Genomic DNA, 15,350 nt, shown 5'->3' with positions numbered 1-15,350 from the left:
GCTTGAATTTGTAATGAAGTGAAATAAAAATCACTGTTTGATGAAATATGTAAATTTGTGGTATTGCTCATGGAATCAGTTATTTTTTAAACTGGAATATTTGCCTTACTTTGCTATAATAGTGATGTTCTGTTGAACATTGTGATTAGAATTCTTTAAAAATGTTTCACATTTTTATACCCACTCATATGCAATAACAAATTCATAACCCCTCTTTCCCTATAAATATGTAGTAAATGTGTAGTTAAAGGTTTGTTTTCCTTGAGGGGAAAATGAATAGAGTGATTGAGGCTTTGGATATGAGGAGTAAGCAAGCAAAAGAGTTGGTAGTGGTAATAGGGACAAATGACTTGGAACAAGGCACATGTAAGATTGAATATTGGAAGATTGTTGAGAAGGATAAAAGAAATAATGTGATAGAAAAGGTAGTCAGTATGTTTGCCAAGTGATGAAATGAGGAAGAGAGTAAGGATTGTGATACGTTAGTGGAAATGTGTGAGGAGAAAGGAGTGCAGTGTGTTAATATGTGGAATGAGTTTGAAGGACGAATTGAACTGTATAAGTGGATTGCATCTGAATGGTTTTGGTGTGAGTCATTTAGAGAGAGAGACTGCTGCTGGAAGGGAGAGAAATGAGTGCAGAAAATGAATCTGATCAAGTAAGAAGTGATTGTAAGAGCAGGTGCCTCCCCTTTTCCTTGTTTGTGCAAGACAAAGGAAGGCTAATGGTGGACAAGAGAACACAGTGTCAAAAAGGTTGATGCTGCAAGGGGAAGGGGATGACCTGGGATCAAGGGAAAATTGTTGGATTTGAAGAAGGTTCTAAGATAAATAAGGAGAAAAGGAAATGGCTCAAGTTAAGTATGGACAAGTCACATCTAATAATTGGCATCTGTGAAATTTGCTGTAGATCCAGGAATAAGCAATTATGTTTGTATACAAATGCTAGAAGTGTAAGAAACAAGGCAAATGAAATGGTTGCATTAATTCAGTCTGTTCACCCAAGAATTGAAGTGAGACATGGTTGGACGAGGATGACATCTTGACAGGAGTAGAGATGGAATAGTATGATGTTTCATGAGGGTAAAAAGGGAGGGGAATGCTATTGATGATAGAGAAAGAGTTATATCCATACAAGGTAGATATGCAGGAGGAAAATGGTTCCAGTGGTTTTGAGGCTGTATGGTGTGAAATAGAGCTGAATACAGTGAAATACTTAGATGTTGCTAAAGAGCAGGTAATGTGAATGGTGGTGACTAGGAAATGTATAATCATATTAGCCCAACAAATAAGAAAAGGTGATTGTGGGAAATTTTAATTATGGCAGTATAGACTGGGATGATGAGATAGCAACTGGAAATAAAGAAAATGAGTTTTAGAGGGACAACTATCTCAATCCTGATGTAACAGAGGGAACATGAGGATTTGAAGATCTTGGATTTGTTCAGCTCATCAGAGGATGTAATTATAAATGAGGTGTCAAATCACCCTCCAGTTGGTGAGAGTGATCATGAAGTGATTATCTTTCTTGTAGATAGGCTTATACGTTGTTAATACATGACTATTAAATTATTTAAGAAATTTACAACGTACAGTGGTATCTTGCTAATCCGAACCTCTTTAGTCCGAACCCTCCAGTAATCCAAAATGCTTTTAAATGTAATTTCCCAAAATTATGACTTTACCACATCAATAAAAAATATAAGTTTGAAGAATGTAGCAGTCTCAGTTGCTACTGCTTGGGAAGCCGTCGAACCTGAAGCAATTCGATCGTCAAGGAAAAAACTGTGGCCTTCTAGAATTTACCAAGGTAACTACGGTAAAACACGAAGAGGCAGTTGACAGTTTTAATATGTGTATAGAATGGGCTAAGTAGAATGACACGCCATTCCACAAAATTTTATTGCTAATGCAGCTCCGAATAGCAGCATTCGAAAAAAAGTTTAGCTTCCAAGAAGCAAAAGAAAATCAGTGACTTTTTTACAAAGAAATAAAAAAAACTTATTTTTTGTGTGTTGTGTACAAGAAAGTGATATTTTTTTATGCAAATTAAGTTATGTACTGAACTATGCAATTTTATTAAATCAGAATCCTCAACAACACAGGTACATACAAACTAAATATTTTACTAAAATAAACTTGTGTATTGTATTATTTTTTAAGTTTTACATTACAACAGTAGCTTTTTTTTTTCTATCAGTTACTTCATTTATTTAGAGAATTAAATTGATGTACCATTAGAATCTGATTATTTTTGTCTAGTTATTGTTGTCTCTTGGGGAAAAATTCGATAATCCGAACTTTTCTCTAATCCGAACGAGCACGGTTTTTATTAGTTCGGATTAGCGAGATATCACTGTATATTGGAATATTAATTAAAAGGAACTTTAATAAATATCTCCTATATTTCGGTAGTGTCACATTGCCATCTTCATGAGATGATTCAACTATGACACGTGCACCCAGGCACTACAAAAAGGAAATGAGGCAGAAGAGAGAGAGAAGAGAAAACTACTGTTGTTCCTAGCGTCCTAAAGGTGCCCCCCCCCCCCCCAACAGGCTATATTGGGTTGTCTTGGCTGTTGGGCTGAAGTTCTCAAGATGCAATCTTCCCAAATCTGGGGAAGTCTCATGCACCCAAATTGAGGTTTGGAAAATTTTTTAGAGCTGAGGCTGATTCCATGAACAATCTTTCATGTTAAAAATTGCTGCGGTGTATTAACATGGCTTTCTTCCAACGTATTCTGTGGCGGGTATCCAGAGCATGGTCTGCAAGCCCAGAGTGGCTGTATTGGTAAAACTGGATGTAGTCTTTGTGTTCCAAAATCCTGACACTTGCTGTCCTGCCTGTTTGGCCAAAGTAGGACAGTTTACAGCTGCAAGGGACCTGGTATACCCAAGGTAGGTCTAGGGGAAGCGGCTGGTCTTTGGTGGGTGGATAAGGGATGTCAATTTCTTATATGGTTTGTAACAAGAAGTCAGGTCATATTTTATTAAGATTTTGGTTAACTTTTCAGAGTGCCCTGGATATAGGGAATGGTGATGGATTTAGTGTAATCTTTGTTATGAAGGAGGGGGGGGGTTGTGGTTAACTGGTTTTAATATTTTTTTGGATTTTTTTGGGGTTGTCATTGGCTAAGAGAGTGTTAAGGATGTGGTTTAGTTCAGTGGTTAGGGCATTGTCATCTGAACAGAATAATTTTGCCCTGTTCTATGGTGTTTTTATAACCCCATATTGTTGTGATGAGGGGGATTGCTGGTGAATGTATCTGCCTGTATGGGTAGGTTTTCTGTAAACAGAGAAAGCCAAGGATCCATCAGGCTGGTGAGTGTTAGTGTCTAGGAAAGGGAGACTGTTGTTTTCCTCTTTTTCCAAGGTGAACTGGATTCTGGTTGTTTAAGTGTGTTAAGGAGTAGAGTGTATCTGAGCCATGTGGCCAAATGGCGAACACATCATCAACGTAGCGAAGCCAAACAGTGGGTTTTTGTGGGGCTGAGTTTTAGGCTTTCTCTTCAAAAGTCTCCATAAAGAAGTTGGCCAGGAGAGTGGTGAACCCATGATTGTCCCCTCTATCTGTTTGTAGAATTTTCCTTGCCAAATGAAATAGCCTGAGTTCATTGTGAACTAAAATAGGGGTGAGATATTGGCAGGAAATTTGGCTTGGATGAGCTCTAAGGTTTTCTTGAGTGTGACATTTGTGAATAGGGAAGAGACGTCAAAAATGACCATATGTCAGTATGTTGGAGTGAGATGTTTTCTATACTGGCTTTGAAGTGGGCTGAGTTTTTTATGTGGGATGGTGTGTTGCAAGTATAGTGTGCGAGCGCTTTGGCTAAATGTTTGGCTAGTTTTTATGTGGAGGAAATCAATGCCATCCACTATGGGACGTAAGGACACATTTTATTTATGTATTTTTGGGAGTCTATATATTCGGGGGAGGGGGTCTAGAGTTAAAAGGTTTTAGTTTGTTGGTAACTTCCACAGGCCAAGAAGCGACCTTCTTAAGGAGCCTTTGGAGGGTTCTAATTTGGGAGCTGGTGGAATTATACTCAATAGGGAGATAGGTAGCCCGATCTAACAATAAAGCATTAAGCTTATGTGTGTAGTCGGTTTGGTTGAGAACCACAGTGTCATTTCACTTATCCACTTTGGTAATTACTATTTCTTTGTTTTTCTCCATTTTTTGTAGAGCTTTATATTCTCCTTTGGATAGGTTGGTTTTTGGTGGTCTTGCTTTGGTGAGAACACTGGCTACATCCAGTCTGATATTGATTACCTGGGTGGTTGCCAGCAATGTGAGGACCTCTGTGAGGAAAGGGTATATGTGGAACTACAGGGCTGGTGATTATGAGAACTTCAGGAGAGACAGCTTGCAGGTGTAGCCTGGAATGAGGAATTGGCTGGAAAGGGGGATCAGTGCAGCTTGGGTGATATTCAAGAACTATCTAGTAGAAGCAATGTCTAAATGTATTCCAAGTTTTAGGCTTTGTGTCAGAAAGTTAAATAAGTAGATGTGAAATGGATGAATGAAGAGATTAAGCATGCAATAAGGAGGAAAAAGGCATTATGGAGGCAGAATGAGGAGTGGTAATAATTCCATGAGGATTCCAAAGACAGATAAAGAGGGTGACTTTGTTGGTAAGGGTAGCAAGAGTGAAGTATGAGCAGCATGTGAACAGCTAATGAAGCCAAAAAAAAATCCTAGGGAGTTCTTTTGATATGTAGTCAAAAAAAAAGAATGATTATGGAAGGATGACATTGATTGGAGAAAATGGTATAAGCACAACTGCTGCAGAAGATATAGTTGAGATATTTAATGAGCAGTTCATGAAGGTTTTTCATTCTTGTGACGTGACATCATGGAGAGTTTGAGAGCAGTTGATGATGAGAGACTGACTGTAAGTGAGCAAGAGGTATATGGGGAATTGGGCAAACTTGATGTTAATAAGGTTGTGGGACTGAATAATATATCACCATGTAATTTGAAAGAATGTGCCAGGGAGTTGGCATATGCCTTGACATATTGGTTAATATGAGTCTTGCACTGGGTCAAATTCCAAAGGAGTGGAAGGCAAGATGTGCTGCTTCATAAGAGAGGTGACAGAATTAAAGCTTCAAATTCTAGGCCTATCTTTGTGTCATTTGATGGGGTTAAGGTATTGGAGAGACTGGTGAGAACCAGGATTCAGAATTGGGTTGACAACAATAGTATTATTTTTGATGAACAGCATGGATTTGCTAGAGGGAGATCATGTTTTAGTAATCTGCTTACTTATAAGGTGATGGCTTCATTGAACAAAAGAGATGGATATACAGTAGCATACTTAAATTTTGCAAAGGCTTTTGATGAATTATTGCATGATAAGTTGATGGTCAAACTAGAGTGGATGGGTTGGATATTAGACTAATGATTGGATCGAGGATTGGCTATCTGCAAGTTATATACAGGTTAAACAGCAATGGTACTAAAACAGACCCCAGAAGCAATTCACTAGTGGTGTGCCTCAGGGGTCTGTTTTTGCTGTTTAACCTGTATGTTAATGATATTGGTGAAGATTTTGGATAAGGATATTCAGTTGTTTGCAGATGATGCAAGGTTGGGACAAACTATGAGGAGTCGCTATTTTTATTGATTATTTTAAAACTTACACACTTTTATTTTCAATAATATTATTCACTTTTCATCTGTGTGTTGTATTTGGTCACTTAAATATTGAATTGAAATTTTATATTGGCTTTATTAGTTGATAAGATATTTGTGAAATATATACAAGAATTGTCTACAAGGTTCACTAGCATTACTGTCTGGCTTCTTCAGGACATGTGTAATGGTACATGGAACTAACATTTACTAGTAAAAAAGAATGGAGTAACACAGTTAAATAAATTAAAATGGAGTGTAACATTATAAGCATGGGACATGGTGTTATCAATCATTGTTTATTGAGCGTGTTATATAGTTTTTGGCGAAATGAATTTCTGGTAAGCTGAGTGAGCTTATTAGGCTTTTCCAGATGTCTTTCAGAATCATTTCTTGATTTCTGTTTAGATTTTCTCCAGAGCAGAGTACAACGGCGGCTTTTTTTTTTTTGAAGATTCTACATCGAAAATCCTCTTCTATATAGGAAATGGAGCTTTTATTCCAATCGATGGCATGGTTAGAGATCTAGAAGTGATGGGCTAATCCTGAAGTATCTATTCTGTTGCTGTTCACATCTCCTACATGTTCTTTTATTCGAATTTCCAGGTTTCTCGATGTGTGCCCTATGTAATTTAATCCACAGGAACATGGAATGTTGTATACACCTGCATATTTGAAGAAGGCATTAATGTCCTTTGGTGATCTTAAAATCTGGCATATTGTCCTGACAGGTTTGAGAGCAACTCTGACGTTGAAAGACTTGAGGTTTTGGCAATTTTTGTTGACACTGAGCCTGTATAAGGGAGGACGATGTATGTTGCGTGACAGAAGGTTGCTGTTGTGAAGAGTTTCTACAAAGAATGTTTTTGATCTCTGCTCTGGAGAAAATCTAAACAGAAATCAAGGAATGATTCTGAAAGACATCTGGAAAAGCCTAATTAGTTCGCTCAGCTTGCCAGAATTTCATTTCGCCAAAAACTATATAATGTGCTCAATAAACAATGATTGATACACAGGGCCAGTCCTTGAGTATCTGATGCTCTTAGACAAAGAAAATTTAGCATAAAATTTTCTTTGCCTAATTTTCTTGCTCAAAACTAAATTTCAATTACTTCCTATTTCATATCTCTTGCATACTCTTGAGTTCTGAAGCAATGCGAAGATATCACTGTTAATGATAGCAATCAGTGTGACTTCTTATTTTTTGTGTCTTCTCTTCATGTGAATTTGTGCACATCCTTATATGTTGGAAAATAGTGTTAGTAATGGCTAATGAAGTATTTTCTGTTCAGGTAATGTTCCCCCCCCCCAAAAAAAATTAGAGTTATGCAGTTATCTCATAATAATAAACTTGTAGCAATAAGATATCAAGAATAGTTCATGATGGATAGTGTTATAATGAATTACTTTTAGTTTTGGAGAGAACTCTTCATTGGTTTGTTGTAGCAACCTACTTTATTACAAATTTACACAGTGTTTACTATGCTGAGAGCCAGCTGTATTTACATTTTCTATCAACATGCCTGTGTTACTGATAGTGTATCTTTATTTTCATTTCAGAACTGTAAAGATGATCGGTCTTCAAAAGCTGCATTTTGGCCTAAAATAATCGAGGGTAGTTGGGAATCTGACAGTTGTTGCTTTGAGGAATCTTTCAGTGATTATGATGATAGTGTTTTAGGCTCATCAGTAAGTGAGAGTTCAGATTTCTTAGAACCATTAGTGAATGGTGATGAAACAACAGAATGGTGTGATGCAGCGACATTGACAGGTGTGTACCTATAAATATTTGCACATTTCACTAGTTCTGCAAAATTGGAATTTCATAATTTTATATACTGCTAAAAATGAATTTTAGAATTCATAACAAGTAAATTATATTTTTCATTCCCTACTTCCTGAACAGAATCCACATTTCAAGGGGAAAAAAAAAATGCTTTGGATTTGATATTTGATTCAGTAGTCATTTGTTTACAAAAGCACACGTTAATATTTGTTCCTCCCTTGATATTTTAAACAAATAATTAAATTGAACAGATACTACTGGTTTGAATTTTATAAATTATGTTGAAACATTTCTATGATCCAACACAATTTATTATTAAGTAATAAATTTAAGATATAAAATTTTAACTTTATTATATCGAAAACGAGTTATAAAATGGACTTTGAGATGAATTTACTAGGTAATTACTGTTTAATATAAAATATAGTTATGAATTTATTTTATAATGTTTACTTGCGGAATAAAAAAAAAAAAAAGATGAATTGGGAAATTCCCAGATATGTAGCATTAAGCTAAATATAGCATAATCTGTGTACAAATTTTTGTAATTGATTTATTAGAAATATTGTGTGCTATCTATGAAAGAAATTTTGTTTGGTGCAGATTTATACAACAGATTCGAAGATGAAGTAGAGTTGATATCCCTGGTTGAAGAGAAGATCCCACAGTATAAGTTAAGAGTTGATACCTTAACTGAGCTATCAGGTATGGATACAGATAATTTTGGATTTATATGCAGTAATTTATTATTTTTTCCATCAAGAGTCTTCTTTTCTTCATCAAAAGAATTATGCTGCATAACATAAATGACTCGCTGTATTTTACATTTTTTTTTAATCAAAAATATACAGTATCCCTCGATTAGTGCGTCATTTTTGTTCGATACCCAAATTCAATTTGCGCCTATATTCATCTTAAAAATAAATGTTACAGATTTTTAAAATTTTCTATCTATACATTTTTATGGCTATTTTAAAAAAAAAACGTTTTACCGATTTAAAACGTTTTACCGATTTAAAACGTTTTACCGATTTAAAACGTTTTATAAAGTTATTTTTAATTGCATACTACACTACTTCCATGTACACTATGTATACTATGTTCCAAATTTTTACCCCCAAAATTTATGTTGTCTACTATAGTACACCCACAGATTTGAGACCCTTTGACACTTCTGCACATCTCACAAAAAAGGAGAATCCATTCTGATAATAGGGTAATCAATCCATCTTCTGGGATGAGTTGTTTATTATTACACATCAGAAAATTAACTTCTCTTTTATGATCATTGTAGTTTTTAAAGTGGGAACTATTTTGCTTGTATAGCAGTTGGGAAATTTTATCTTTAAAGCACGTGATTTCACGTGTTGGCTACCAATTCGCACGTCCTTCATTTCTCCCCTTCAATGATAATGTCCAAGAATTAATTAAATCTCATTCTGAAGAAATGAGCGATTCTGACCTGCTAAATTTAGATGCATAGCAGGAAGATTCCAAAGAATATGAAGAAAATTTAACCACTGATAGTCAGCAAAAACAAATTTCACAGAAACAATTTGAAAATATTTTTTGTACAATCGAAGTTTTTAAGCAGCAATACTTAGAGGCTGACCCTGATTAAGAGAGAAGCAGTAAAATTTGCAGAAGAGTAGACGAGGGAATAGGGCCATACCATCGGTTGTATGAAAAAAAGAAACAAAGTGCCCGCCAAACTACATTAGCTCAATTCTTTGTTAAGTAGAATAATAAATTTATATTCTGAATATGTTTTATTGTCTTTCAGCCTCATGGTTTTCCTTTAACTAGACTCTGAGACATACCTTAATTCTCTTATAAAAAAATTAAGGTTCAAGAAAGAAATTTGAATAACGAATTATACATTTTCCCATAGGTTATAATATTCGATTAGTGCGTTTTCGATTAATGTGCCTATTTTAAAGAACGCATTAGGTGCACTAATCTAGGGATTGCTGTATATAAAAACTGCATTTATAGTTTTATTCATTTGAGAGCAGTTCTTTGAAAATGTTTTTTTAACACATTTTACAGACTATTGTGTACACAACTATTGATTTATCTTTTAATCACCATCCAGTGCTCAGGGAAACTTAAAAGAATAAATCAAGGAGTTATAGAAGTTGAAGATGTAACAGATGTGATATATAATTAACACATTTGAATTAACTAACCATGTTTCAAATTTATAAATACAGACCATTGGAACTGCCTCATAAATGTTATGAACTTTGTTTATCTTATGGGACTCTGTACACAGAACCTTAGATATTGATGGAACTTTAGGTATTTTGTCAGTAACAAAGACCAGAATTCTACTGTTAAGCACTTTGAATCAAGAGCACTCCCACGAGATGTTAATAGCTTAAGCCTAATATGAATAAATAGGACATTAGGTAAACCAGCAAGTTGATATCTGTATTTAATCATTTGATTGATTAAATACAATGTCTTTTCCTACTTTCTTTTAGGTTAGTGTAATATTTTTAGCTCAATGTTTAGCTAATAGTACCTATGTAGCCCTGGAAATGGAGTTTGCTTCCATAATATTAGCCTACCAGAAGAATGTTATAAGTTAATTCTCCTCATCACCAACTAGAGGAAAGTGTTGTAGTGTTTTTTTTCCCAGCTGATTCCTGATTTAGTCGATCGTTGGTATGGGTGGGTGAGTGAGTTGTTTTCTCCAGAAACCAAGGATTTTAACCCTGCAACTCATGAAGATGCCACAGAAATTGCATTATTTCAGACAATAATATATGGTATCAGAGACAATGAGACAGCAGGAGTTCTCTGTTGTACTTTTACTGGGTGCCCTTGGATAATTGATGGTGTTGGGTCGGCTATCAGTGACAGCTAAGAGTGGAGATTGATTGACCATTCAGCCCAAATGCTGTTCCATTTTGAGAATGAAAGGCATTAGAGAATTTCTCAGATTGGGATTGGCTAGTAACAGGATTAACTATTTCAGATATGTTAGAATACCAAGTGTTGGGTTTGTGCTCACTTATGTTCATTTTTGTTTTAAAAGATGCATTTTTCATTAAATTTCAAGTTCGCCATTTTTTAGTAAAATAAAGGGTGATGTTCATTCCTAAGTTATGGACTATTTCTTATCCTAGAGTTTTAGAATTAATGCTACAATTTCTAATGTCATTTATAAATTATTATTACTAATTTTTTGATAAACCAAAAACTTTGAATAAGTTGAAATTCTTGTTTTTGTAAACTTCATAACTGAAAGTTCACTGATTAAATACTGGGCTTAGTAGTCATTTGGTATTACATTTTTATTATATTTAATATTATAGTCAGATTATATACTGACTAGTTTCATGCACCCAGGCTTCTTCAGGGTGGTGGATAAAGGATTACACAGTAAACAACAGAATTCAGATAAGCCATTGGTAATAATCAAAATGAAGCACCCATGGTTCATGGCATGCATTACTCATCTTTTAGGATTGTTTTGAGATGACTGTCAGAAAAATTGAATTCTTTCTTCTCTTCACCAGTAGTCTGTAGACCATTGGGGCACTATAAAGGTGATAGTCCTAACATGCTCTCTTCAAGTGTTTCTGCCTTAGAATCTTCTTAAAAAGGTAGAGAATGAATAATTAGTCCATTTTTCTAATATCTGTCCAGGTAATTCTAGGTTGACCCTGGTGCTTTTTTTTTACCAGGTCAAGCTGTCTAGTGCTATTTTAGGTGAACTATCTGATTTAGCTACACAGCTAGCCAGCAGAGATGTTCCAGCATATTTTAGCAATGATATTTTCTTATGTTCTGGCAGTTGAGTGGATTTTCCTTCTTACCTCGTCATTTGTTATCTGTTCAGTTGTATGGTATCCTCAAAAGTTTTCTGTAGCACTTCACTCAAAGGCCAATAGTCTTTTCTCTTCTTCTTCTTCTTTTAGTAATGTCCAACTCTCACATCCATATAATGAGACAAGAGTTACCAAATGTATTGATGTGACTGTAACCTCCCTTGGGCAATAGTTGCTTTAGCAATGCATGCTTTAATATAATGTTCAGACTGGTCATCTCTGTATTGTATGCTTCCCAAGTAGGTGAATCTTTCTACTTGCAATTTTTCATCATTAACTGAAAGTTTCATAGGCTTATTGCCTGAAAACACTTTGATTTGTGATGCTGATCTTATTATTATTAAACAAGACCTCATGGAGTCAAAGACTCATCTTGGAGTTATAGTTGGAGGATAGCGCCAGCGGTCTTGTTTAGAAGTAAATCAGTACTTAGTTTGATGTAACCGCACAGCAAAGCCTACACAAGTGCCTTAGAAATTCTGTCTGTCAATTCTTGTAACTGGTGTTCATTCTCTAATATTAGGTCAGTGTAATCAGCAAATCTAAGATTATTGATTCCCCCCACCCTGTCAACTGTAGTTCCAATATCACTGTTTTACAAGGTAACCTTGACACACACACCTCTTTCCATTTTGAAAAGCTTGCTATAGTTGGCATTGATTTCCATTAATATTTCTGAGGAACAGTAAAGTTTTAATAAGATGTACTATTTTATTATCTATTCCATACTGGTTCGCTATTCTCCACAATGATGGAGAATACTGAACCATACCGAATTGAATGCCCTTCTGTACATCTATAAAATTGTGACATAATATTTTATTATGTTCACTATATTTTTCTCCAATGAGATGTAAATGAGTGATCTATTATACTGTTGTTTTTACAGAATCTTGCTTGGTTCTCTGAACGTATGCTTTCTATTTTCCTGTCAATCCTAGAATAAGATTTTTAAGAAAATTTTGCTTGGATGACCGATTAAACTGCGAGTTCTATAATTGCTACATTTTTTACTATTTGTTTTTTTAGGAATAGGAATCAAAACAGAGGTGCACCAAGTTTTAGACCATGATTCATTGTTCCACACATCTTGACAAATTTTAGGCAGGGCATCTATGATTGGTTCTCCTTTTGCTTTCAGTAGTTCTGAAGTTATTCCATCTATGCTTGGTGATTTTCCCATCTTCAAAGAATTAACTGCTGCTTCTACTACTTCTCTTAAAATAGGAAAGTCTTCCTCATCCAGTGTCATTTGTATTGTCTTCAAGGTTTTAAATGGTAAGGCTACTGTCTTCTGAGAAAATGTAAGCTGAGTAATTATGCCAGCACTACAAGATTTCATCTTTTCCAGTCAAAAACCTGCCATTTTCATCCTCACCTGACCAATTAGTATTAGTGAAGAGTTTTGTTAACCTACCTATCATTTGGAAAGCACTTCTAGGGTGTTCCTTTGTAGTTCTGCTTCAATCTTTCCACATTCACTCAAAATCTAGTCGGTTTTAGCTGTTTTAATTTTATTTCTTATTGTTTTTAGTTTCTTTAACCATTCAGGATATAATAACAATTTCTTTCTTACAGGATACAATAACCAGGATTGGAGCATACAAACTCCACTTGTTCAACCTGATGCTGTGTGGGATCTTAGTTCTGAATACATCCGGGAAACTTTCAATTATTTTAGTAAGTTGTAGATATTGAATAAATGTATTCTATAAGTATCTTAATCTATATATAAAATCATTTGTGTGTATACATACACATTCATGCACCCTGACGTTGTGTGACTAGTCATGTGCAAGGCAGGAATAGGTGTAAAGTGTGTGTGGGGGAAGCAAGATGTCAATGAAATATTAAAATTGGTTAGTAGAATGGTAAACTTTTTGTTCTGTGTATATTTTAACCAAATGCTTATACTGTTGTAAATTAGAATTCATCATTCAAGTAATGCTTTGATAGTGGGGGGGGGAGCAGAGGAGAGCATTAATAATGCAATCATCAAGAAATGACTGACTAATGACAGTTACTGATAGTGACTAGAAAACTCGGGGAAACATTATGCTAATGTGTTAACAATGTGTTAACAAATTAGTTAACACATTGGTCTGAGATTCAAGCATTTGTATATTAACTAAGTTTAGTTCATGGTGAGTTTACATGGCTATTTATGATACCAGAGCTGTGGTATACTTGTTATTGTAAAACGAAACCAAAATAAATTAGAGAACTTGCTTTTGATGCACTTTTAAAATGCAAGGTTAATTAAATTTAAATTTCATACTTCTCCACCATTAAGATAGCATAATAGTAGTTAGGAAGTAATATAACATAGTGAGGATTTTTTTTTAATCACTTCCATAGCACATTTAGTGATGATTCCTTTTGATTGAGAAAAACTTGCACTCAAATTCTTTTTCGTACACAAGGACCTGTTCTAGAACAGCTGAGTTAGCATTGCATAAATGGGACAAGAATATTTTTGGACCACACATAAAACCTGATCAGGGAGAACACAAATTCGGACCATAGTAGACTCTTCAGATCACTGCATTAATTAGGTTTATATGAATCAAAGTTACATAGCCATGACAGCAATGAATCTAATACATTATAGAAAGATGGAATATAATAGGTCTGTAACAATGAATATGACAGTACTGACATAAGAATACATTAATTACTATAAAATTAGTGTTTTTGAATAACTCCATATGGGTGCAGTAAATGATCCATGAAAATTGAAATGGAAAAAAGTTAGAAGTGCAGGAAATGTATTTGTTTAATGAATTTGTCATAATTACTATTAGCTTCAGAACATAATGGAGTCATAGAACTTAATGTGTAAAATGAAAATATATAAATACATAAACGAACATATATAGAAAATGATGGTACAACATGACAAAATTTCATGACGGCTGGGGCATTGTTCGGTTAAACAAGGTCCCCGTTGTTTTTGACAGGGAACCAGGGCGAAGAGCGAAAAGTCAGCTACTGGAACAAATCTGAAAGCACACCCCAACTCAACATCACCAGAGTTAAAGATCGGTACTATCAACATAAGAAACCTGAATGGCAAAGAAATGGAGCTAGCTGAGTAGATAAGTACCACATCGACATAATAAGGGTGACTGAAACAAAAAAGACAAAAACTAGTGAGATCTTTCTGAACAATAAATACAAAATGTTATATTCAGGAAATGACAATCAAGGAAAAGGAGTAGCCACCATAATATTCAACACAAAATACGAGGCTAATCTTCTTGAATGGCAGGCAGCCTCAAGTAGAGTAATGTGGGCAAATATGAGAATGGGGAACTGGACAATGAGACCTATTTGTGCCTATGGTCCCACAGAAGGTTGTACTAAGGTAGAAGTGGGGAAATTTTTTGAGGCTTTAGAAAAAGCAACTGACACAATGAAAAGGGAAAAGTTGGTCCTTGTTGGGGATCTAAATAGCAGAGTAGGAAATGATTGTCAGACATACAAAAATATTTTGGGAAAATTTGGAGAAAAGAGCAAAGCCAATAATAATGGCAAATACCTGTTGGATTTCTGCTCAGGACATGGACTGGTTATTATTAACACTATGTTCCAACATAAAAATGTGCACAAATTCACATTGAGAGAAGAGGCAAGGAATAAGAAAAGTCTCATTGACTATGTTATTGTTGATAGTGATGTTTTCTCCCTGGTGCAGGACACCAGAATGTACAGAGGATTTGAAATTGGAAGCGATCACTATTTAGTCTTGAGCAGGATAAAATTGAATTTCATATTGAAAAGAATAACATATAAGAAAGTTTTAAAGTGAATAAAAGTTGAGCAGCTCTCAGATGCGAATTGTAGACTAAAATACACAAAGATTATTGAAAAAAAAAATGAAAGAGTTTGAGAACAGGAACCAAACCTTGGAGATTCAGTGGCCAGCCTTGAAGGAAACCCTGATTGATTCAGCCAGAGAGGCATGTGGTGAGGTTGTCTGCAAGGATAGAAAAATCAGAACTCCCTGGTGGACACAGGAAGTTAAAAAGGCAGTGAAGGAAAAGAAAAAAGCATATCAAAAGTTCCTGTCAAATAAGTCAGC

The 15,350-nt window shown here is 35.0% G+C and overlaps 1 protein-coding gene across 2 annotated transcripts in view; it reads left to right on the top strand.

The window, feature by feature from the left end:
• The window catches only part of LOC150104987 (trafficking kinesin-binding protein 1-like), a 231,964-nt gene that overhangs the window by 32,427 nt on the left and 184,187 nt on the right, over nt 1–15,350 (top strand). For both annotated transcript variants that reach the window (XM_090396090.1, XM_090396089.1), the window contains exons 2-4: nt 7,202–7,412; nt 8,031–8,132; nt 12,845–12,946. In XM_090396090.1, the coding sequence (XP_090252216.1) occupies nt 7,202–7,412; nt 8,031–8,132; nt 12,845–12,946 (415 nt within the window). The remainder of the gene's footprint in view (nt 1–7,201; nt 7,413–8,030; nt 8,133–12,844; nt 12,947–15,350) is intronic.

Source organism: Typopeltis vanoorti, chromosome 7 (genome assembly GCF_054136105.1).
Source record: "Typopeltis vanoorti isolate ZY-2024b chromosome 7, IOZ_Tvanoo_1.0, whole genome shotgun sequence".
Lineage (NCBI taxonomy): Eukaryota > Metazoa > Arthropoda > Arachnida > Uropygi > Thelyphonidae > Typopeltis > Typopeltis vanoorti.
Note: the sequence above shows the minus strand (reverse complement) of the source record. Positions and strands in the feature narration are given on the sequence as shown.